General features: G+C 46.4%; 2 protein-coding genes across 2 annotated transcripts; one reads left to right on the top strand and one right to left on the bottom strand.

Moving 5' to 3' along the window:
• Positions 1-5,054: 5,054 nt before the first annotated feature.
• Positions 5,055-18,620, top strand: SLC39A2 (solute carrier family 39 member 2). The gene is made up of 4 exons (XM_035135056.2): positions 5,055-5,679; positions 6,778-6,908; positions 11,474-11,527; positions 17,455-18,620. Exons 1-4 carry the CDS (start codon positions 5,565-5,567, stop codon positions 18,049-18,051), a joined length of 897 nt encoding a protein of 298 aa, XP_034990947.1. The 5' UTR covers positions 5,055-5,564; the 3' UTR covers positions 18,052-18,620.
• Positions 18,621-22,519: 3,899 nt separating this feature from the next.
• LOC118095555 (vomeronasal type-2 receptor 26-like) lies at positions 22,520-23,732 on the bottom strand. Its single transcript, XM_035136804.2, has 2 exons — positions 23,714-23,732; positions 22,520-23,430 (listed from the first exon to the last, which is right to left on the bottom strand). Exons 1-2 carry the CDS (start codon positions 23,730-23,732, stop codon positions 22,520-22,522), a joined length of 930 nt encoding a protein of 309 aa, XP_034992695.2.
• Between the last annotated feature and the right edge of the window lie 318 nt (positions 23,733-24,050).

Genomic DNA, 24,050 nt, shown 5'->3' with positions numbered 1-24,050 from the left:
CACAAAGGATTTCTTGCTGATCTCTTCTCTGGGCACCTACTCAGGTAAAGTGTCTCAAACCTACTCAGCATCACTGGGACTTTTGCATCCTGTGTTCTGCATCATGTAGACCACAGATGTGTTTTGCAAAAGGAGGGACAACTCAGAATACCTCTGCTTGCAAATTCTATGATGTGCACAGAGTTCCAGAGCCCCCTGCCCCCTTCCATCCAGACTGTCCTGGTTCAGCTCATGATTTGAACATGGGGAAATCCACCACCCACTGCCATTTCCCACTCTGGAACAAAGGTAGATTCCTCATACTAAGTCAAGGGGAGGGGAAAAAATCTATCTAGCTCAGTACTTGACTATGGTTATCTCCCGCTTGGACTACTGCTTTGCGCTCTACATAGGGCTACCTTTGAAGGTGACCCAGAAACTACAACTACAGTGGTGCCTCGCAAGACGAATTTAATTCGTTCTGCGAGTCAATTAGTTTTGCGAAAAATTCGTCTTGCGAATCGCGGTTTCCCATAGGAATGCACTGAAATTTCTTTTTTGCCCATAGGAACGCATTAATAAAATTTCAATGCATTCCTATGGGAAACCGCGATTCGCAAGATGAATTTTTCGCAAAACGAATTCATCTTGCAAGTCGCCATCAGATCGCAAGACACATTTGTCTTGCAAAAAATTCGTCTTGCAGGGCATTCGTCTTGCGAGGTACCACTGTAATCCAGAAGGCAGCAGCTAGACTGGTGGCTGGGAGCGGCCGTCTAGACCATATTACACCGGTCCTGAAAGACCTGCATTGGCTCCCAGTACATTTCTGAGCACAATTCAAAGTGTGGTGGTGGTGATGACCTTTGAAGCCCTAAACGGCCTTGGCCCAGTATACCTGAAGAAGCGTCTCCACCTCCATCGTTAAGCCCAGACACTGAGCTCCAGCTCTGAGGTTCCCTTCCTGCAAGAAGTGAGGTTGCAGGGAACCAGGCAAAGGGCCTTCTCAGTAGTGGTGCCTGCCCTGTGGAACACCCTCCCACCAGTTGTCAAGGAAATAACTATCTGACTTTAAGAAGACATCTGAAGGTAGCCCTGTTTAGGGAATTTTTAAATGTTATATCGCCTTAATAATAATAATAATAATAATAATAATAATAATAATAATAATAATAATCTGTTGGGAGCCGCTCAGAGTGGCTGGGGAAAGGAGAGTCCTCCATCCTGGCACACCAGGGACCAGTGATGCTGGGAGGGTGTAATTTCTTCCCTAGATGTTGACCTTGCACTTTACCAAACAGGTTTACTGGGTCTATATATTTGAAATGTGGTTTTGTGTAATTTAGAATGACGCCCAGAAGTAGCAATTTCCATCACAAAAGAAACCCTTTCATGTTTTTTTCTTTCATCACTGCTTTAGTTCACTTCCTTGTCTTTAGAATGTCTTTCCCAGCTATTGCAAAGTTGTGCAATAGCAGGAAAAATTGTTTCCAAAAACCCCATGCATTTTTATGCTACTCCTTGTTGTTGTGCAGTTTGCAGAATAGGAAAAACTGAAAATCCTGGGGGCGGGGAGGACAGAATGGTGACTTAATACAAGGGGGAGGAAACATCCAGTCCTCCAGATGTTGCAGAACAACACCCATCATCCCTTGACCTTTTGCTGTGGTGGCTGGAGCTGATGGGAGTTGGTAGCCCAATAATATCAGGGAGCCCAGTGATTCGTTCTCTCTGTCTCTCTCTCTGTCTCTCTCTCTCTCTCTGTCTGTCTCTCTCTCTCTCTCACACACACACACACACACATACACACGTCAAAGGAAATCACTACAGTGGTACCTCGGGTTACATACCTGATTCGTTCCGGGGTGCGGTTCGTAACCCGAAAAGTACGCAGGGCCGGCTCTAGGTAGACCCCCAGTGGTTCAGGGCGCCAGGCTGGTAGGCAGGGCGCCATTCGGCAAAGCCGCGCGGAAACCATGCTGCGCCCTGCGAGGGCGGGGGCGCCGGAGTGATCTCAGCCCCTCAGCACCAGGGTGCGCGACCTGCTCGAGACTGCCCTGAAAGTACGTAACCCGAACAAGCGCAAAAGCGTTCTTCTGTGCATGCGCGGACTGCGCAGAACGCTTCTGTGCATGCGCAGACCGCGCACACGGCAAAAATACTTCTGGGTTTGGGGAGTACACAACCCGAAAGTATGTAACCCAAAGCAAACATAACCCAAGGTATGACTGTACTTTTCAAGTGCAATGTTAAAATAAGCAAAGGGTGCCCCTATTTCAAGTCCTGAAACCAATGATTGTGTATTTTTTTAAAAAAAACAATAATATAAATAAATCTTCATTCCAGATACAATTGCTTCTCTGCTATAAGGCTTTTGGAGGAGCAATATTTGCTTTAAGCAAATGGCTCGTGGCTATGTTTTATTTAGTGCTAGGTCAGTGCACATACCTGCAGTCCATTCTGACATTCACAGTTCCTGCCCGTAGAAAAAGAGAGCAGTGCTGGGAGAACCCCATTTATCTCTCCTACTCTCAAGCATGTCTCATTCCAGCCTTAATCTCACCTGCTGGTGCTGTTGTGAGCCAAAGGACTTTGGGTGCAAAAACGTGGGCCTCTGGTCTCCGCTTGAGAGTCCTTTTGTAGATTTATTTCCTTGGCTTCAGACAGTGGGGGGAAAGTTCCGTGTTTTTCTTAGCTGTGGTGGAGTAATGAGGAAGCTAATGTAGCAATCCAAACTTGTTGGTTTGCTCTCAATGAAACCAAGTTTGAAAAGCGAAGGCTCGTGGGTGTGGCTCCAGCCAGCCTGTCAAACCAGTCTTGGAGCTGGCAGGCAAAATAAAGGCAGGTGGGATAGCCTAGTTAGCTCCGGTCAGAATTAACACGAAGGGTCTTTATCTTGAACTGTGTCAGTATCTTGAATAGCTCAGGCTCCTGAACTAAAGTTGCCTCATTTGGTTGATTATTGCATAACCTCAACAAAATAGATCTTACCGATTTAGTACAAGGGTGGGGGTTCTGTGGCCCAACTGTTGCTTGACTCCCAGCTCCCAGCAGCCCCAACATGGATGGAATCTTGCTGCTCCGCTGTTCCACATTTACAGGGCCACCAAAAGGCAGGGTAGAGGGAGGGGGAAGTCCAAGATGGGCCAAATACCAAATTCACAGCCCTGCCAGTCTTACACCATTCTCGCAGAAGAGGGATACACCATCCATTTCTGTCCTGTGGGTTCTTAGGGGAGGAACATTTCCTATATTAGCTCCAGGACAGGTGCAGTTAGTCTCTGGCTTCTTCTCAGGGAGGGAGTTTTGTAAGCCCCCCTCAGTCCATGCCGAGGTGTGCCCCTTTTCCCCTCTCCTTTGTGGCATCAGAGCAGTGGGGGAGGAGAAGGGATGGGTTTGGAGCCAGAATAAGGGGGGCTCTGAGGTGGGTCTCCTTGAGTGGGCAGAAGTGGCATACCTGCCAAGTTCCGGCCTGAGAAATAAGGGACTGGACCAGAAGTAGCAGACCGGAAGTAGCGCTGCCGCCATTTTGGAACTGGGCGGAGCATGCTCAGAAGTGACTTTTGATGCTGCTCCGCCCTGTTCCTAAATGGCCACCGCACCAGAATAAACCGGGGGGAAAACAAAAAATTCCGTTTTTTCAGCTGGGGGCAACTGGAAAAACGGGGGTTTCCCGGGGAATACGGGAGACTTGGCAGCTATGAGAAGTGGGCCCCTGTTTGTTTCTACCCCCTGCCCCCAGTGCAGGTGCTCAACACCGTAGGAGACAGGTGCCCAGCAGTGGCGGGGGATCATAAACCCAAGGGCTCAGAACTCACACACACACCCCACTGATCAGTATTCAGAAGGGCCCAAGAGCTTCTGTCCAGCACGATCTACATGACTAAAGCTGACCAAAAGTCCAGAGATAGCATTAATATCAATTTACAATGGGGTGGAAGGTTCACAGGCTATGAAGGACTTGCTCGCAAATTTATTGACAGCTGCACAAATTATTACAACCAGGAAGAGGAAGGGGCAAGCAGAATATAAAATGGAAGAATGGTATAAAGAGGTGTGGGATATCGCTATTAATGATAAATTAACATGTGCCATTAAGGTAAGTTGGGGAATATGCCGGAGAAATGATTTTGAGGAGATATGGAAGGTGTTTGTAGAATTTGTACTGTTAAAACTGAAAGGGGCCAAACCATCGCAAGAGGTGTTGACATTTTGGGAGGGTGGAGAGTTAACAATGGAATGGTCTCGGTGGTTTTTTGGAAGACAATTCTTCAGCATCAACTTCGTTGGACTGGTCATGTTGTGCGGATGCCTGATGATCGTCTTCCAAAGCAGCTACTCCATTCCGAACTTAAAAATGGAAAGCGTAATGCTGGTGGTCAACAAAAGAGGTTTAAAGACTGTCTCAAGGCAAATCTTTTAAAATGTAGTATAAACACTGACAACTGGGAAACAATGGCCTGCGAGTGCTCCAGTTGGAGAACAGCCTTTACCAAAGGTGTCATGGGCTTTGAAGAAACTCGATCTCAGGACGCAAGGGAGAAACGTGCTAAGAGGAAGGCACGCTTGGCAAATCCACACCGTGATAAACTGCCTGCCTGAAAACCAATGTCCCCACTGTGGAAGAACGTGTGCATCCAGAATTGGCCTCCACAGTCACTTACGGACCCATTGTTAAAATTGTGTTTATGGAAGACAATCTTGTGCTTGTTTTTCCCTCTCTTCCCCCTTATCCACATCTGAAGCAAAACGTGAAAGGTGCAGCTATTGAGACCCACACACTTGTTAGCCTTGAGCTGCCAGCTGGAAAGCAATCTTCAGCTAGATCAATAGACTCCCATTTTTTTAATGAGCATTTCTTATCGAGAATTCAAGGTGCAGCCCTCGACTGTGGCTGCTATGGCCCAGTGACCTTAAAATTAATGACGAAACGATCGCTTGTAGACTGTTTATTGTAAATGAAATTACACGTTTACATAATGAAGGGGAGGGGATGGGATGGGACAACACCAAAGTGGGCGGGCGGCTTTCTGGAGTATCGGGGTGATTACTCACTCCCTAGAAGGCGGCTAGGATTAGACCGAGGTTGGATGGAAGCAGGAATCTGATGAGGGAGGTAGAAAAGAGAAGGAAGGAAGGTGGAATGGAAGAGAGAACATCTGCAGGACAAGAGGCCAGAAAGCTAGATTAGTGAGGGAAATAGCAGAGGGTAAGGAACAAGGGAACAAGGTCTAGATATCTATATCTTCTATATCTAGAAGGCAGAGGTTGAAGACAGCACCATACACCCGACTGCTGCTGGAACATCTAGTTGCTTTTGATCTTGTTATATATGGATGCTCAGTTCATGAAGACTCCATAGTGTGAGGCTCTCTTACTGCTCCTTCCCCCACTCATACTTCCAAGGGGGGGGGCTTTATTGCACCAGAAGAGTGTGAAGAGAGGTGGATTTCTCTGTTTGGGACTAGTTACTAACGCTCGTAAGACGTCTTGAAATCAGACCAGCCTGGAAAGTGTCCAGAGATACGACGGATAAGCCTTTGCCTCTCCTCCTGGTGTGATTTTCCCTACCCTACGCTGCAGAGATGGATCAATTGTTGGAGGTCAAGATCGGCTGCCTGGCAGGTCTGCTGGTGGTCACGCTCATTTGTGGCCTCATCCCGGCGCAGGTTAAATGGTTCCAGAGCAACATGGCCAGAGGTGAGCAGTCGATGGAAGGGATTGGAGTGGGTATGGCCTGATCTTCAGAGGGGCTTGATGCAATGTGACTGTCAGAACTTGTGCAGGAGTTCAAATAATGTGCTGTGCAACACCAGGAAGTCTTGAGGCCTCAGTTTTGTTGTTAACTCTCTGTTGTTGTTTAGTCGTTTAGTCGTGTCCGACTCTTCATGACCCCATGGACCAGAGCACGCCAGGCACTCCTGTCTTCCACTGCCTCCCACAGTTTGGTCAGACTCATGTTGGTAGCTTCGAGAACACTGTCCAACCATCTCATCCTCTGTCGTCCCCTTCTCCTAGTGCCCTCCATCTTTCCCAACATCAGGGTCTTTTCCAGGGAGTCTTCTCTTCTCATGAGGTGGCCAAAGTATTGGAGCCTCAGCTTCACAATCTGTCCTTCTAGTGAGCACTCAGGGCTGATTTCCTTAAGCATGGATAAGTTTGATCTTCTTGCAGCCCATGGGACTCTCAAGAGTCTCTTCCAGCACCATAATTCAAAAGCATCAATTCTTCAGCGATCAGCCTTCTTTAAGGTCCAGCTCTCACTTCCATACATCACTACTAGGAAAACCATAGCTTTAACTATACGGACCTTTAACTCTCTAGGTAGCCATATATTGAGGTGGGTCCCTCTTTACCACTCTTGATCTTTCTGTTGAATGAATGCTCACATGTTCCTTTTACAGATTAGCGTTCCTTCTACTTCCACACCCAGAATAAGCAAACAGGGCTTAAGCGAGCTGAACAAGAGAATTGGCTCTGTTAAAAAACACTACATTTCATGGGGCAAAAAGCTCTATCCATGGTGCTGGAACTGAAAGGGTGCTTTAAACCTCCAGATTATCTCTTGATGCTGGTGGACCTTGAACTCTTGAGCATGCACTGAATTCTGAGCATGTAATACTACTCCTTTATTAGTAGTATTTGTATGGGTTATTATCCTGCCTTTCAGGAACCAAATCTATGCAAGGTGGCTTATATTAAGATATATTTTTAAGACATGGATTGGCAGCTTCTTCTCTGTTTGACAAACTGTACATCTGACATAATCCTCCATATTCTGTCCTGCATCTCTTCTAGGGAAGCATCGGCGCATCCTCAGTTGCATAGGCTGTTTTGCCGCCGGAGTGTTCCTTGGCGCCTGCATTATGCACATGGTGGCCGACGCACTGGGGGACATCCAGGAGGAACTGAAAAAGAGACGGCAGCAGGTGAGTGCCATCACAGCAGTCTCTTAAATCAGTGTGCCAGTGTGGTGTAGTGGTTAAAAGTGGTAGACTCATTATCTGGGGAACCGGGTTTGTGTCCCTGCTCCTCCACATGCAGCTGCTGGGTGACCTTGGGCTAGTCACAGTTCTTTGAAGTCTCTCAGCCCCACTCACCTCACAGAGTGTTTGTTGTGGGGGAGGAAGGGAAAGGAGAATGTTAGCCGCTTTGAGACTCCTTAGGGTAGTGATAAAGCGGGATATCAAACCCAAACTCTTCTTCTTCTTAAATCTGAATTCCACTGCAATTAATTTGGATGGGCCACAGGAACAACCTCTGCTTTATATGCAGAAAGTCTGAGCTTCAGTCCATAGCATCTTCAGTTAAAAAAAGATCATGGGAGATACCACTGTCTGAGACCCTGGAGGCTACTGCCAGTCAGAGCAGACCAGTGTTCTTCAACCTTGAGTCCCTATATGTTGTTGGACCACAACTCCTCTTATTCTCATCCAGTTTAGCCAAGGTTGAACATTGTTGTTGTGGTTGTTTAGTCGTTTAGTCATGTCTGACTCTTTGTGACCCCATGGACCAGAGCACGCCAGGCACTCCTGTCTTCCAGTGCCTCCTGCAGTTTGGTTGAACATTAGGGGAGACGATACTGGACAAGCTTAAACCACTAACCCGGCTTTGACCTTGGCTGAATTGTACAACTGGACTTCAGTGTTCCATGCTTTAGTAAATAACTGTTTGGACCAATGTAACACACTGTACAGGGACGTGGGTGACGCTGTGGGTTAAACCACAGAGCCTAGGGCTTGCTGATCAGAAGGTCAGCAGTTCGAATCCCCGTGACGGGGTGAGCTCCTGTTGCTTGGTCCCAGCTCCTGCCAACCTAGCAGTTCGAAAGCATGCCAAAGTGCAAGTAGATAAATAGGTACCGCTACAGCAGGAAGATAAATGGCGTTTCCGTGTGCTGCTCTGGTTTGCCAGGAGCAGCTTTGTCATGCTGGCCACATGACCTGGAAGCTATATGCTGGCTCCCTCGGCCAATAATGCGAGATGAGCGCCACAACCCCAGAGTCGGTCACGACTGGACCTAATGGTCAGGGGTCCGTTTATCTTTACCTTTACCTTTAACCCACTGTACATGGGGCAGCCTTTGTTTTTGTTTTTTAAATTTTTAACTTTATTGTACAAAAAATAATACAAAAATGATACATCTACATACAAACCTACCAAACCGTACAACACACAAAGAATGGACAAAGATTAATACATACACTTACCCATACACAATACACACATACCGTACCTAAAGAACTAATATTTATAATATATTCAATTTTTTTCTTCTAAGTTTAAAATCCAAAGAAACATATCTAACCTTCAAGATGGAAAAAGAAAAGTTTAGAGAGAAAAGGATAAAGAAAGGAGATAGATTGTAGGGGAAAGTAAAAAAAGAAAAAGGAAGAAAAGAAAAAGAAGATAAAAAAGAGGGGGGAAAGGGAAGACAAGGAAGAAAAAGAAAAACAAGGCTTTATTGACTGACTCAACAGTCATCTCTTATCAAAATTCATTACATCCTCTATCACTTCCTCCACACTATACACAGGGATTTACCCTTCGGTATTTTTACATATTGTCCTCTGTTTGCCCGTCATAATCACGTTCACACTTATACTTAATCATAACCACATAATCTAAATCATAGTCACATTATCATAAGTTCTATGAAAGAAGGGAAAAAAAACTTTCTAAATTTCTTGTATATATTCCTGCATAGTTATTCTAAACACAGCCACGTTTTATTTCCCACTCCTATTTTCCTTAAATAATCGTTTAGGCATTCCCACTGTTTTTTGATTCTATCTCTAGGTTTTTTCCGTACCAAGTCTGTTAATTTGGCTAGTTCTAGGTATTCGCAAAGTTTATCAATCCATTCTCCTCTCGTTGGTATTCTTGGCTCTTTCCAGGTTTTCGCAAGTAGCGTCCTTGCCGCTGTTGTTGCATATAAATATATATCTTCCTTATCTCAGGGTATGTCATTGTTCATGATTCCTAATAAATATGCTTCTGCTTTCTTACTGTACGAGGTTTTAATTAATTTTTGAATTTCCTGGTGAATCATCTCCCAAAATGATGGGGCAGCCTTTGAAGATGGTATGGAAATGTCAGCACAGAACATGTTACCAACAATCTGAATGGGACTGGCCATTATAAACGTATTGCACAGGTTTCGTTTGGTTGTGGGTTTTGTTTTGTTTTGGGGGCTTTCACTGCTTCATCTGACTTGTCCAATTCAGAATACTGGGTTTTTCTAACCCAGGGGTTCCCAACAAATTTTTCTCGAGGACCCCTCATCGAGCTGCTATTGTGACAAGGACCCCCATTAATTCCTAATCCTAAAATTAAAAAGTGAGAGCCAAATTAAGAGTCTTTTTAGTTACAACAGAGTACTCCATCAGTATACAGTTAGTTTTAATTTTCAGTTCTTAATGAGATGAGTTAAATCTGTCCTTTGAGTCCATTATTTTCCCACATTTAGCAACAAGCTGAGCCACCTCGTAAGACGCAAGGGTTGCATTTTCATTTACATTTGCACCACAGTGTTTGGCAATTGTTTTACGAGATGTTTTCAACTCTCCTAATTTATTTTTGGAAAAAATTTAATGACGCCGATCCGGCGCGGGGGAAGGGTTCGGCTCCCACGCAGCAGCGGCTGCGGTTTGGGTGGCTTTCTGCTTGTTTGGGGGCAGGGCCGTCTTAAGCCCATCCGGTGCCATGGTGCAAAGGTCCCTCTGGTGCCCGCCCCCCCCGTTTCACAGAGTTACTGGCCTTTGGGGGGGGATGGGATCCGGACACGGCAGCCGGACTGGCAGGGTTTTATGAAAAACAAAGAACAAAAAACCCCACCCTTCATATCAGGGCCGGATTTAGGTTTGATGAGGCTCTCACCGCGGCCTGCACCTCCGCCGCCCCGCTGTCCGCTACCCGGCTCAGCTCTGCACCGCTGGCCAGATCCCGCACGGGGAAGGCACCCACCGCTTGCACCCAGCAGCCTCCCACGAAGCCTCCGGTGTGCACCAGGGAACTGGCGAGTGCCGCTGCGCCCAAGCTGGTGCTGCTGCTGCTGCCGAGGCGGACACCGCCGGGCACCGCTAGCCAGAAGCTAGAGCGACGGGAAGGAGGTGGAGGGTGAGCGAGCAGAGCTCGGAGACCCCGCGACACCCAGGGAGTCACCATGGCCTCGGCGCCTGGGAAGGGAGCGGAGAGGGTGGAGCTGGGGCGGGCGAGGGCGAAGGCCCTGCCAAGCGTGGAGCTCCTTGGCAGGCGGGTTTCGGACGACAGCACCGCCGCCAGTGGCCTCAGGACCCCCTGAGCTGGGAGCGCTTCCCCGCCCCACAGCACAGCCAACAGCAGGAGGAGCAGCCCCAACCGCCGCATCGGCACCTGGAGCGACGCAGCGAGGGCGTGTGGCCATTGAGCTTCCTCTCCTCTCCTTCTCTTGAGGCAGAATCAGCGAGACTCCTGCCTAGAGTGGCAGCAGGCACGTGGTGCCACTCTAGGCAGGAGTCTCGCTGGTTCTGCAAGAAGAGGAGGAGAGGAAGCTTTTGCCGCCTCACATGAAGCTCCTGGCTGCTGCGTTCAGCCAGACACCAGCCATTCGGTGCCCATTCGGCGCCCCTTCGGCGCCTCTGGGGGCTGATTTGGCGGCGCTGGCACGTTGGCCGACTTTAGGAGCTCCGCGCCAGCGTGCCCGCCGCCATCTTGCCTCGCCAGAAGTCCCAGTCTTGCGGACCCCTCTGGCATAGCTCGCGGACCCCTGGGGGTCCGCGGACCACCAGTTGGGAACCACTGTTCTAACCTATAAAGCTGGTTTAAGACCTAAAAGATCACGTCTTCCTGGATGTACCTCCCTTCATCACAAGGTCATGAATAGAGTCCCTTCTTCTAAAAGTACCTGCACACTATGAAGTGAACAACTGTCCATGAACGCTTATGCCAGGGGTTCCTAAACTGTGATCCATGGATCACCCATGGTCCACGAGCTTCATTCAGGTGCTCCATGGCGTATCTGTAAAAATGCAATCAGAAATCATTCAGCATCTATCAGAGCACACTGTAACTTCTACACCAGGCAGAAAAATCATTAAGTAGCCCATCAAGACCACCAGCAATTTTCAAGTGGTCCAAGGAGGGGAAAGTTTGGGAACCACAATCTTATGCCATAATAAATTTAAGACTCTCTCATTTTGCTACAAGAGATTAACACAGCTACCCCTTTGGAAATTGTTCTAATAATTAGGGGTACTGTTGCACTGGGATTGGGAAAGCAACAACAAGAGGCCTTAGAAAATGATGATGATGATGATGATGATGATGATGATGATATTGTTTGTAACATGTAAAAGAAGTTCATGGTTCCAAAATTTGACAGATCTTCAAGATCTGAGCTCCCACTGCTTGAATAGAGAGGAAACCTGATTCTACCACCATAATAGCCAATGAGTGTGAACCATTCTTATCCCCAAAATGTTTCCAACTCAGCTGTTTCTTTCTTTTCCCCCAGGGAGCTTCTATGCATAAGCAGAACAGCACCTCTGAAGGTGATGATGATGATGAGGTATGTTTCCCCTTGTTTGAACACTGTTCTTCTCCCACCTTTGAGATTGCTGATCAGGTTAGCTTTGGATAGGCCCGAACTGCCATTGTGATCAATTATGGATTATTTATTTTGGTACCTTGGGTATTGGCGGGGGAGTTGAAAAAGCTTTTTATCCATCTTCTGACTCTCCTCCAGGGAATGGGGCTGTGAATTGGGGTACAGGATCCACACAGTCAAGGATTTTGTTTTCTAGTCAGCTGCAAAGGGCTCTCAAATTTTGCAAGAGTGTATGGGGTGAGATGGTTGATTAAGATCTCAAGCTTGGCCTCTGCATATTTCACAATCTTTTAATGACTGTTCTAATCTTGCTTGGCTCATGTCTTGGTTTTGGTTACTTATTTAACGATCTGCGGACAGAACCATAAACAAACCTTTTAAAACACTTACCTTGAATGTTACACTCCCTTGTAAAATTTTGTTATGGTTATAGTTGTGTTTGTATTTTTGCATTTTTGAAATTAATTGCTTCCTGCTGTGAGGAGTTTCTTAAAGCTGGAGAGCAAGATACAAAGGCATATCTATCTGTCTATCTGTCTGTCCATCTATGAAGACAATAGACTGGGATGCGGGTGGCACTGTGGTCTAAACCACGGAGCCTCTTGGGCTTGCTGATCAGAAGGTTGGCAGTTCGAATCCATGCGATGGGGTGAGCTCCCGTCACTCTGTCCCAGCTCCTGCCAACCTAGCAGTTCGAAAGCATGCCAGTGCAAGTAGATAAATAGGTACCGCTGTGGTGGGAAGGTAAACGGCATTTCCGTGCGCTCTGGTTTCCGTCACAGTGTTCCATTGTGCCAGAAGCGGTTTAGTCATGCTGGCCACCTGACCCAGAAAGCTGTCTGTGGATGAATGCCAGCTCCCTCGGCCTGAAAGTGAAATGAGCACTGCAACACCATAATCACCTTTGCCTGGACTTAACCGTCCAGAGGTCCTTTACCTTTTTAAACTTTTTTTTTTAGACCAGCCAGCTTACTGGGCAAGTCACTAGCTCTCAGTTCAGTCTGGCTCACAGGGTTGTTGCTGATATATATATAATTAAAATATTAAATTTATATAAAATATTAAATTTGTATATCGCCCTTCATCCAAAGATCACAAGGTGGTTCACAACATATTATTAGGGTAATATGGAAAGGGGGAAGAGCCATATATGCTACCTTGAGCTCTTTGAGGGAAGGAATGGATACATATGTGAAAAACAAATTTAAAAAGAGGGTGGGAACACAGCCAGTTCCGATACATTCACCAAACGGTGAGCTGAAACGCATTTTATTGTATTTTATTTTACTTATTATTTATTTAAATTTTTATATCCCAAGGAGCTTAGGGTGGTGTATGTTTTTATCCCCCTCCCCCGAAGCTCTCAATTTTTTCATTGCAAGAACTCTGTGAGGTCGGTTAGGCTGAAAGACTGTGATTTGACTTTTTGACCAAGTGTGGATTTGAACACTGGTCTCCCCGGGACGCAGGTGGCACTGTGGGTTAAACCACAGAGCCTAGGGCTTGCCGATCAGAAGGCCGGCGGTACGAATCCCTGCGATGGGGTGAGCTCCCATTGCTTGGTCCCTGCTCCTGCCAACCTAGCAGTTCAAAAGCAGGTCCAAGTGCAAGTAGATAAATAGGGACCGCTCTGACGGGAAGGTAAACGGTGTTTCCATGCACTGCTCTGATTTGAGAGAAGCGGCTTTGTCATGCTGGCCACATGACCTGGAAGCTGTACTCCGGCTCCCTCGGCCAATAATGCGAGATGAGCGCTGCAACCCCAGAGTTGTCTGCAACTGGACCCAATGGTCAGGGGTCCCTTTACCTTTACTGTACCTCCCAGGTCCCACGCCTTGCTTCTGTTTTCCACACCTCTCTTTCGAAACCCAAGTTTTGTGAGCACATTTTTTTCCTCCCTTCAGGGAGGTGGTGTTGCAATCTAAGGCTAAGAAGCTGCCAAAACAACCTCGGTCCAGTTGAGAAATCCTGCGGTGGCCCTTGATTGCCACCTGGTGGTGCAACTTTAATTTAAAACAAAACAAAACCAGGAACCATGAAAAGCTCCATGAAGACTTGAGCACCTCTTAGGTTTAGATAAAGTCCCTGGGTAAATGAATAGAAGACAAAAAAAAAAAACCAACCCCTACCTGGTTTTATAAAACACACATGTGCAGAAACTGCACCATAAATGGAATACGTAGCTTCCAATACTGTTTGCCCTGAGGTACCCTGTTTCTCCAAAAATAAGACGTAGCCATAAAATAAGCCATAGCAGGATTTTTAAGCATTCAAGGAATATAAGCCATGTCCCAAAAATAAGACATAGTGATAGGCGCAGCAACAATGCTGGCCACAGCAGCAGGAGGAGGGAAAAAACAGACATCCCCTGAAAATAAGCCATAGTGTGTGTTTTTTGAGGAAAAATAAATATAAGACGGTGTCTTATTTTCAGAGAAACACAGTATGTAAAGTTGCTGTTTGAGAAATAACATGTCCGAAACCCCAAACTGGGTTTGCGTGCCGAGGCCCCCCAGAAAATTCCCCCCAATAACTCAGACAGACACATTATTTTAGTTTTTGTTTTTTTGCCACAACTTTATTCAAATTACAAATTAATTTGAGTGTTGGCCTTAGGCTTTGGTTAATCTTCTGCCCCACGGTGGGACAGGACCAGCTCTGACTTCCTACAGTAGGAAAGTCAAGTAAACACCCCATGGTGGAGGAGATAGCTGAGACCAGGCCATCTCCCCCCACCAGAAATGTTCCCTAAGGCTCGTGCTCTGTACTGGCCCCAGCCCCGCACCATTGCGGGGGTGTAAGGACTAGAGCCCCGGAGCCCCAGGATTCCTTTAATGGAATACTTCTATAAGAGCAACACTGAGGGGCATGCACCTCCATGCGATGCCCCTCCCAAACTCATCAACCAAAGCCTAACCTGCCAACCTAACAAGTTGTGACTATTGCTAAGCAGTAGGCGAAAAACCAAAAGGCAACAGCCAATCAGCCAAATGGGAAAAAATCCTACTGGCCCCTGAATACAGGCGGCGCCATAGCAAGGTCACTCTAAACCAGCAAAGAAAAGGAGGTGGGCGGGAGGGAGATTCAAAATCACTAGCCAGGATAAGCTGAACTCGGAAACGCTGAGTACTTAAGCATTCGCCCTGTCAATCAAGAAATGGATACTTGCAATTTAGCCCAGCAACACTCAGCTCTCCAATCATCTTCTTCCTTTTAGTTTAGACCCAGCCCCTTAACACACACACAGGCTTTTCTGCTAGCTTCCGGTCGCAACACTCATTATTCCCTATGGGGTTAATGAGCTTTGCAAAGCTAATGGTGCAGCTTGTGAAATTGTAGCAGGAGAGCATTGCGGGGGGGGGAGTATTTTCATCTACTGGGCTCTATTGGGCAGAAGAGTGGGGAAAGAGAACATTGATGCAACAATTCAATACTGGAATGTGCTATTTTGTATACAATTCCTTTTTTGTGGTTTTTAATTATTACTTTTTGTGTACTTATGTGCATTTTTGAGATTTATTGTTGCTTACGTTACTTAAAATGTGCCTTTTAAAGTATTAGCAGTTGCAGCAGTGTGGCACTTGCATTTTTATACTGATTTTTATTGGGGGGGGGATATGTGAAGTTACTTTAAGATCTTTGTTGAAATAAAAAGTTGTAAGCAATGTAAATATGCAAGCAAGCAGACCTGGGCCCCATCTGCACTGCAGATATAAAGCGATATCGGGAGTTCCCTGGAAGTGTGTTTGATTGTTCAACCCGGGGTTTGGTCCCCCGTGAGGTGAGGTAAAGCAGCTGTCTTGGGCTGCGGAAGCTCAAGAGAAGGCCCCCCACCCAACAGGGGTCCCACCAACCCGGCCACCTCTTCTGCCACCTTGCCAAAATATTGTAAGATCTTGTTGAAATTGCATGAGAACCCACCGAAATCTCTCAAGATCTTGCCACACAACCCAGGTAAAGGAAGCAGGTATGTGGTGGCGCACTGGTCAGCACATTCCCATTTTTCCTCAGGCTGTGAAACAGTGGCATGCCCTCTGGTTCATACCACTTTGGGAATTTTATTTTATTTTATTTTATACCACCCTATACACGGGAGTCTCAGGGCAGTTGACGGAATAAAAGCAAGATATAAAACCACAAAATATATGATAAAAATAAAAAGAACAAGCCATTAGCGCCTCCCACCCCCCCCAAAAAGAACCCAACATTTTAAAAGGGCATAGGAGGTCAATCAGATCAACCGAAGGCCTGGTTAAAAATGAACGTATTTTCCCGGTGTATAATGAAGACGGGGAGAGATTTTTGCACCCTCATCTGATCCATCTATTGAAGCTGAATGTTGGCGGCTAAGAGATTGAGATTGAATCCTGACAAGACAGAAGTACTGTTTGTGGGGGACAGGAAGCGGGCAGGTGTGGAGGACTCCCTGTTCCTAAACGGGATAACTGTGCCCCTGAAAGACCAGGTGCGCAGCCTGGGAGTCATTTTGGACTTACAGCTGTCCATGGAGGCGCAGGTCAATTCTGTGTCCAGGGCAGCTGTCTATCAGCTCCATCTGGTACGCAGGCTGAGACCCTATCTGCCTGCGGACTGCCTCGCCAGAGTGGTGCATGCTCTGGTTATCTCCTGCTTGGATTACTGCAATGCGCTATATGTGGGGCTACCTTTGAAGGTGACCTGGAAACCACAACTAATCCAGAATGCGGCAGCTAGACTGGTGACTGAGAGCGGCTGCCGAGACCACATTACACCGGTCTTGAAAGACCTACATTGGCTCCCAGTACATTTCCGAGCACAATTCAAAGTGTTGGTCTTGACCTTTAAAGCCCTAAACAGCCTCGGTCCAGTATACCTGAAGGAGTGTCTCTACCCCCATCGTTCAGCCCAGACACTAAGATCCAGCGCCGAGGGCCTTCTGGCGGTTCCCTCACTGCGAGAAGCAAAGCTACAGGGAACCAGGCAGAGGGCCTTCTCGGTAGTGGCACCCGCCCTGTGGAACACCCTCCCATCAGAGGTCAGAGAGATAAACAACTACCTGACATTTAGAAAATACCTAAAGGCAGCCTTGTTTTTAATCTGTGATATTTGATGTATTTTAATGTTTGTTGGAAGCCTCCCAGAGTGGCAGGGGAAGCCCAGCCAGATGGGCGGGGTATAAATAATAAATTATTATTATTATTATTATTATTATTATTATTATTATTATTTGCAGAATAGGCAAAAAACATAGCCTTCATTTTATTTTATTTTATTATTTATATATTGAATTTATATACCGCCCTATACCGAGGGGTCTCACGGCAGTTCACAGAATAAAATCAAGATATAAAACAACAAAATACATAATGAAAATAAAAAGAACAATCCAATAGCCCTCCACCCCACCCCAGCCACACACACACACACACACACACATTTTAAAAGGGCTTAGGATGTAAATCAGATCAACCAAAGGCCTGGTTAAAAAGGAACGTTTTTGCCTGCCGCCTAAAGGTGTATAATGAAGGCTCCAGGCAAACATCCCTGGGGAGAGCATTCCACAGAAGGGGAACCACTTCAGAAAAAGCCCGTTCTCATGTTGCCACCCTCCGGACCTCTTGAGGAGGAGGCACACAAAGAAGGGCCTCAGAAGATGATCTCAGGGTCCGGGTAGGTTCATATGGAAAGAGGCAGTCCTTGAGGTATTGCGGTCCTGAGCCGTTTACTGTAGCTCTGTGGCAGCGGGGAATAGGGGTTTCCTAAAAACTCTCAGCACCCATAATAAACGACACTTCCTAGGATTATTTGAGGGAAGCCATGATTATTTAAAGTGGTATGATACTGCTTGAAATGGACATTGGAGATGGGGCCTTAACACACGTCCAACTCTTTCTCTCCTCCCGTGGCAGATGTACCCATTTGGGGAGCTCGTCATCTCAGCCGGCTTCTTCCTGGTGTTCCTCATTGAGAGCGTGGTGCTCCATTGTTGCCCCAAGGCCGTGCACTCCCATGGCGACCACAACACCGAAGAGGATCAGAAGGACCCACCGGAATCCCACAGCTCTTTCCGGGCCTTCGTGCTGTTCCTGTCACTCTCCTTCCACTCGGTCTTTGAGGGCCTCGCCATCGGCGTCCAAAAGCAGGAGACGGCCGCCATTCAGCTTTGCCTGGCGGTGCTGATCCACAAAGCCATTGTGGTCTTCAGCCTGGCTTTGAAGTTGGTGCAGAGCGGCACACCGGCCCGGTGGAGGTTGCTGTACTTGGTGGTGTTTGCTCTGATGTCTCCCGCTGGCATTGGTGTGGGGATTGGCGTCTCCCTCTACAACAGTGACGGGACCAGCCTGGCTCAGGCTTTGTTGGAAGGGGTGGCAGCGGGGACCTTTCTCTACGTCACCTTCCTGGAGATCCTCCCCTACGAGCTGCGCTCACACGAAAGCCCCCTCACCAAGTTCTTCTTCATTGGGCTGGGCTTCTCCATCATGGCCATCATTGCCATTTGGGCATGAAAGAGTGGCTCTTCTATGTTCTCCATGAAAGCCCGTCACAACGGCACTCATAGACTCTTTCCAGAACCTCCTCTTATCAGCCATGAGGGCTGTCACCTCGGGTGGTGCTATAGATATACATATGTGCTAAGTGAAGCGGAATAACCAGCAACCCACATGGATGAAAATGCAAGATATATGAAGCAATGGAGCTTGAGCGACAAATACATCATTTTTAGCTTTGCTTCCTGAACTACTGGAAATCCACAACCATCAGCACCATATCCTAGCAGCAGTGATAATTAACACAGCCAAGAGACCTAACACAAGCAATGACATCACTTCTTCCAATCGTTGTGAAAGATGAAATGTACAGTATGTAGGGTCTTCCTGCAAGGAACTCCGGAACAAGTAGGATATTGGCTAAGGGGTAAATGGGACATTTTAAAAGAGGCTGTTGGGTTTTGTGTATGTGGATGGAAATATACACTCAGTGTTTTGTTTTGTTTTGTTACCCTTTTGTGTGTCTTTGGGGAAGGTATGTGTGTGAAGGATGTTCCTACATGTGTGAGGAAGAGTGTGTGTGTGTGAGAGAGAGGGGGGGGCGGGGAGAGAGAGGGCGGGGAGAGAGAAGTATCCCACGTGGTGTGTGTGTGTGTGTGTGTGTGTGTGTGTGTGTGTGTGTTTATGGTGTCCTGGCTCTCACTGCTAGATGAAGAACTCAAACTTCCAGCTTAGTTTCTACCAAAGGCTTAAATTTTCAGATCAGAATGTTATGTAGGTCAGTTTTCGAGTCATAGAAACCAGGGGGTGCATAAGAGGTTAGAACTAATGGCTAAGCACAAGCCACATGCCCTCTGTGCTCTACTTTTGAAGGTGCTATTGGTGTGGCAGTTGTTCCAAATCTTGGAACTTGGCTTTCAAATGAGCACTCATCCAAGTGATTATGCAAGGCATGCTTTTGCTGCTGCTTACAGCACTGCATCCTTTGAGATGGGGTTGGACCCAAGAGTCTGCTTGGCATCCAACTTATTCCCAGAAGGGAATTTAAACTTGGCTTTGAAGGCTTTAAACTTGGGATAGCCAATGTTTTGGGAGGCAGGCTCTTCTAACAGCCTGAGAGCCCCTACCCCACCTGCCTATGAGGCTCAGTAAGGCAGTCAGCTGGGAGGGGTACTGCCACTGCTGCACACACACCCATCCCCTACCGCCTGCTCCTCTCCAGCCTCCTTTTGCTCCCCGCGCAGCCTCCAGACAGCGGGTGTAGGGGAGGCGATGTGTGTGTGGCATTTTCAATTTTGCCTGGAGTGGCAAAATGTCCTGGGCCAGCTCTGGCCAGGTCCTTCCACAGAATCCACATCTCCATCTTCCAGCCCGCTGCATCCAACTTCTGGATCAGACTCCTCTTGGTGTTCTGATTTCAACTGTTCCAGCTTGCTAGGAGCTTCCATGGGATCATCCAACTCTTCACCCATTCCTCCTCAGCACCCAACTACCATCTCCATGTCTCATGACAGTTCCTTCCTTCCTTCCAATCACTGTTGTTGTTTAGTCGTGTCCGACTCTTCGTGACCCCATGGACCATAGCACGCCAGGCACTCCTGTCTTGCACTGCCTCCCGCAGTTTGGTCAAACTCATGTTTGTAGCTTCGAGGACACTGTCCAACCATCTCATCCTCTGTCGTCCCCTTCTTCTTGTGCCCTCCATCTTTCCCAACATCAGGGTCTTTTCCAGGGTGTCTTCTCTTCTCATGAGGTGGCCAAAGTATTGGAGCCTCAGCTTGAGGATCTGTCCTTCCAGTGAGCACTCAGGGCTGATTTCCTTAAGAATTGATAGGTTTGATCTTCTTGCAGTCCATGGGACTCTCGAGAGTCTCCTTCAGCACCATAATTCAAAAGCATCAATTCTTCAGCGATCAGCCTTCTTTATGGTCCAACTCTCACTTCCATACATCACTACTGGGAAAACCATAGCTTTAACTATACAGACCTTTGTAGGCAAGGTGATGTCTCTGCTTTTTAAGATGCTGTCTAGGTTTGTCATTGCTTTTCTCCCCAGAAGCAGGCGTCTTTTAATTTCGTGACTGCTGTCCAAGAAAGTAAAATCTCTCACTGCCTCCATTTCTTCCAATCACTACACCACTCTAAAGTATCTACTCTAAAGTAGATAAGGTCCTTAACTGGGTAGTGGGCTATATGCAGGATAGATCCAGGCCCTGTGCTGTTGAGGGTGGGGGTGAGGCAAAAGCAACAGACAGAAGGTCTTCTAATTGCTCAAGCCAGTCAGCGATGTACCTCAGCAATTGTATAATTTGGCCTTGAAGGGGCACCCTTCTTAAGATTGCCATGTGCTTTATTTGAATGAGCAGGGGGGTGGACTAGGCCTTTGGGGTCCCTCCCAATGATACAATTCCACTTCAAAATGTCTTAATCCAGCCCTGCAGTGATTGGGGGCTCTCCTGCTCATTCTGCTGAGTGAACTTTTTAAACAGTTGTGAGGCAAGAAACCTGTTGATCTATAGAAAACCCAGGGCCGGCTATAAGGCAAGGCTGGGTGGTGCCAGGCCACCAGGGGGACGCCACGCTGCTGCGCCTGTGGCAGCCGCGCTGGGAAACAGGGAGGGGGGGGGGGCGCCGGAGGGATCTTTGCACCACGGCGCCAGGGCGCCAGATATGCTCAAGGTGGCCCTGAGCAAACCATTAAGAGAGCTACCAGTGGATCCCAACCTACTTCTGCCGTAGGCAATGTGAAGATGTTGTCATACCACAATGTAATGGTAGGAGGACAGGACATGTTCCCTTCACTAAAAATCAGACTTCCCAGACAGCACTGTGCAAATGATCTGATTTGGTGGTATGGAAGTTTGGATGCCCTACTTTCACATATTGAAAGAATGCATGAGAAGGGGGGGGGGGTGACATATACATAAAGTCTGCAGAACCCAGGCTAGAATTTGATTTGATTTGCATTAACTGGCTGTAACCTGCCCAGTGAAGCATGGGTAGTAATAGCAATAATGATGACAATGAAGAAAAAGAAGATGCTCATCAATACAGCTTAATCAAGAAAATAAATGGCTTAAGAATAACACCTCTGATCATTGACTTGTAAAGCCCTGAACGGCCTCGGTCCTGTATACCTGAAGGAGTGTCTCCACCCCCATCATTCATCCCAGTCACTGAGATCCAGCACTGAGAGCCTTCTGGAGGTTCCCTCAGTGCGAGAAGTGAAGCTACAGGGAACCAGGCAGAGGGTCTTCTTGGTAGTGGTGCCTGCTCTGTGGAACACCCTCTCATCAGCTGTCAAGGAGATGAGTAGCTATATAAACTTTAGATTACATCTGAAGGCAGCCCTTATTAACATTGTAAGATTTACATAACAGATCCTGCATAGGTGCCTACCAGTAGAAACAATCAGGGTTTTCTAAATTGTGGCTTTGCAGCTATAGAACTCAATTCCTTCTGAGACTGGAAAGGCTCTATCTCTCATGTCAATTAAACAGAACTTTACCAATTCAAAAGCACCCCTCTCTGGCTTGTAATGGCTAATATAAACTGGGGTTTTAATGGGGGATTTTTATACTGGGGTCTGGCTGACTGATAGTTAATTATGTGCTGATATTTAGGCATTAGTATTATTATGGGTACATGTGACAGAGCCTTTAGTGTTATCATCCCAAACTTGTGGAAAGCTCTAGTGCTACAGGTAAAACTCGGGAAATTAGAATATCGTCGAAAAGTGCATTTATTTCAGGAATGCAACTTACTATTTTTTCTTTTTCTTTTAATTTTTACAAATGCTTTCTTTTGGAAATTCCACAGTAATAAAACAAATAGTTACAATAATACAAAACTAAACATCACTATTACATTCCATGAATAACATTCCATTTATAATTGACCTGCATAACGACAAATAATTGCAATTACAACAAATAAAGGCTTGACATATTTTGCTTTGCAGGTCATGCATCTATCTCATATATTGGTTTCACCTTTTAAGTTGCGTTACTGAAATGAATGCACTTTTCGGCGATATTCTAATTTTCCGAGTTTCACCTGTACAGATCCAGCAGGTACCTTCTGTTTCAACCTTTAAATGCCTGCCGAAAGCTTTTTATGCCACCAGGCTCATGCATGGAATTAAGAAAATATATTTCCATGATGATTAGTTGATCATCTCAGATCTTAAATTTGTACATAGTTTTATTGCATTGCTGTAAGCAACTTTGATATTTATTTAAGAAACAGTGGAATATAAATACTTTTATAAATAAATGAACACATTTTCAAAAAGTGGCTTATAAACAAACTACTAGATGAGTAAACTGAGTAAAAGCCAAACTGGCTGGAATTTTACATCATCGGAAGTACTTTCCAAACATAAAAAAAGACATTGCATGTATTTCAGTTAAGGTTGTTTTAAAAAGACAAAACAACCAGAAAAGTGAGGGGGAAAGAAGTTACAAAAAAGCAAGGAGGAAACCTATCATATTTCACAGTTCTTTTTTCTTACAAGCTGATCCCTGGTGTTCAGCTCAGGCCTCAGAACAATAATATAAATTTTGGCGAGGAAGATGCAACCCAGCAACCCAGCGCTAGAAGTCAAGATAGAGAAGATCTCCACAGCCACCATATATTTTCCTTTGGTGCTCAGATAAGTGGGGACAAAGGATAACCAAACACTGCAAAAGACCAGCATGCTAAAGGTAATCAACTTGGCTTCATTGAAAGTATCAGGCAACTTCCTGGCTAAGAAAGCCACAGTGAAGCTGATGATGGCCAGAAGACCCATGTAGCCCAGGACAGTATAAAACATGGGGCCTGATCCTTCATTGCACTGCACAATGATATGGGTAGTCTGTGAATGCATGTCAAACTCTGGGAAGGGAGGAGAGGTTGCCAACCACAGTGCACAGATGCCAGTTTGAATAAGAGTGCAGAGGATGACGACTGACACTGCCAGTCTCTTCCCCATCCATTTCCTCATCCTGTTTCCTGGCTTGGTGGCCATGAAGGCCAGAACAACAGTGATGGTTTTTGCCAACACGCAAGAAACAGCCAGGGAGAAGATGATTCCAAACACCGTTTGACGGAGAAGGCAGGTCACCTTTGCAGGCTCCCCAATGAATAAGAGGGAGCAGAGAAAGCAAAGTAATAGGGAAATGAGGAGAGTGCAGGTGATGTTCCAGTTGTTGGCCTTGACAATGGGAGTCTCCTGGTGTTGAATGAAGATACACATTACCACTAGTGTGATCAGAAAAAGGGAAAGCGCAAATGAAGCCAGAATTATTCCCAAGGTCTCTCCATATGACAGATAACTTATGGTTTTAGCAATACAGCCATCCTGATTTCTGTTTGGATGTTGATCCTCTGGGCACTTGTTACAGTGCTCTGCATCTGAAAGTTATAAATCTCAATCACTGAAATTGTGCATGGATCTGATTCAGCATCAACTGTTTCATGGTGTGGCATGAAATATGGCTTCGGTAACATTTCTCTTGGACAAGAAGAATGGAAGCCTTAGGTTGCATACCCCTGTGATAAAACAAAGGAACACCCTTTCTAAGGACTTCTATCTGCAATGGCCCATTCACACATCAGAGTCATAGGCCTTTGTGAACATTTATTTTACAGACATCTGGATTAGCATTCCCCATGTAACTGTGCAGTCTCTACTTACCCATCAAGGCTGAAATCATGCCTTCAGAGCACTGAGGACAATCATAACAACAAATCTGTTCCCCCTGCCGTGCCATCTTGTGTTGTCCAGGGTGGCAACCCTCAACACATGTGGATTGTGGTGTGATCTAAGAATATCCAGAAAGAAAGAATTTAAAGTATAAACAATTGGTATTGAACTGCCAGCCCACTGGGCTACTGAAGGCCCAACATGAATGTATAAAGATTACTCAGTCCTTACACCTCCTCATTCCCTCTCCTGGATTTCTGCAGATTCCTCCTGAAATACCTGCATGGAACCAGAACAGGCTGGACTTTACACCATTCTGTGTGGAACC

Source organism: Zootoca vivipara, chromosome 13 (assembly GCF_963506605.1).
Source record: "Zootoca vivipara chromosome 13, rZooViv1.1, whole genome shotgun sequence".
NCBI classification, from domain to species: Eukaryota; Metazoa; Chordata; class Lepidosauria; order Squamata; family Lacertidae; genus Zootoca; species Zootoca vivipara.
This window is presented reverse-complemented; position numbering and strand designations above follow the sequence as displayed.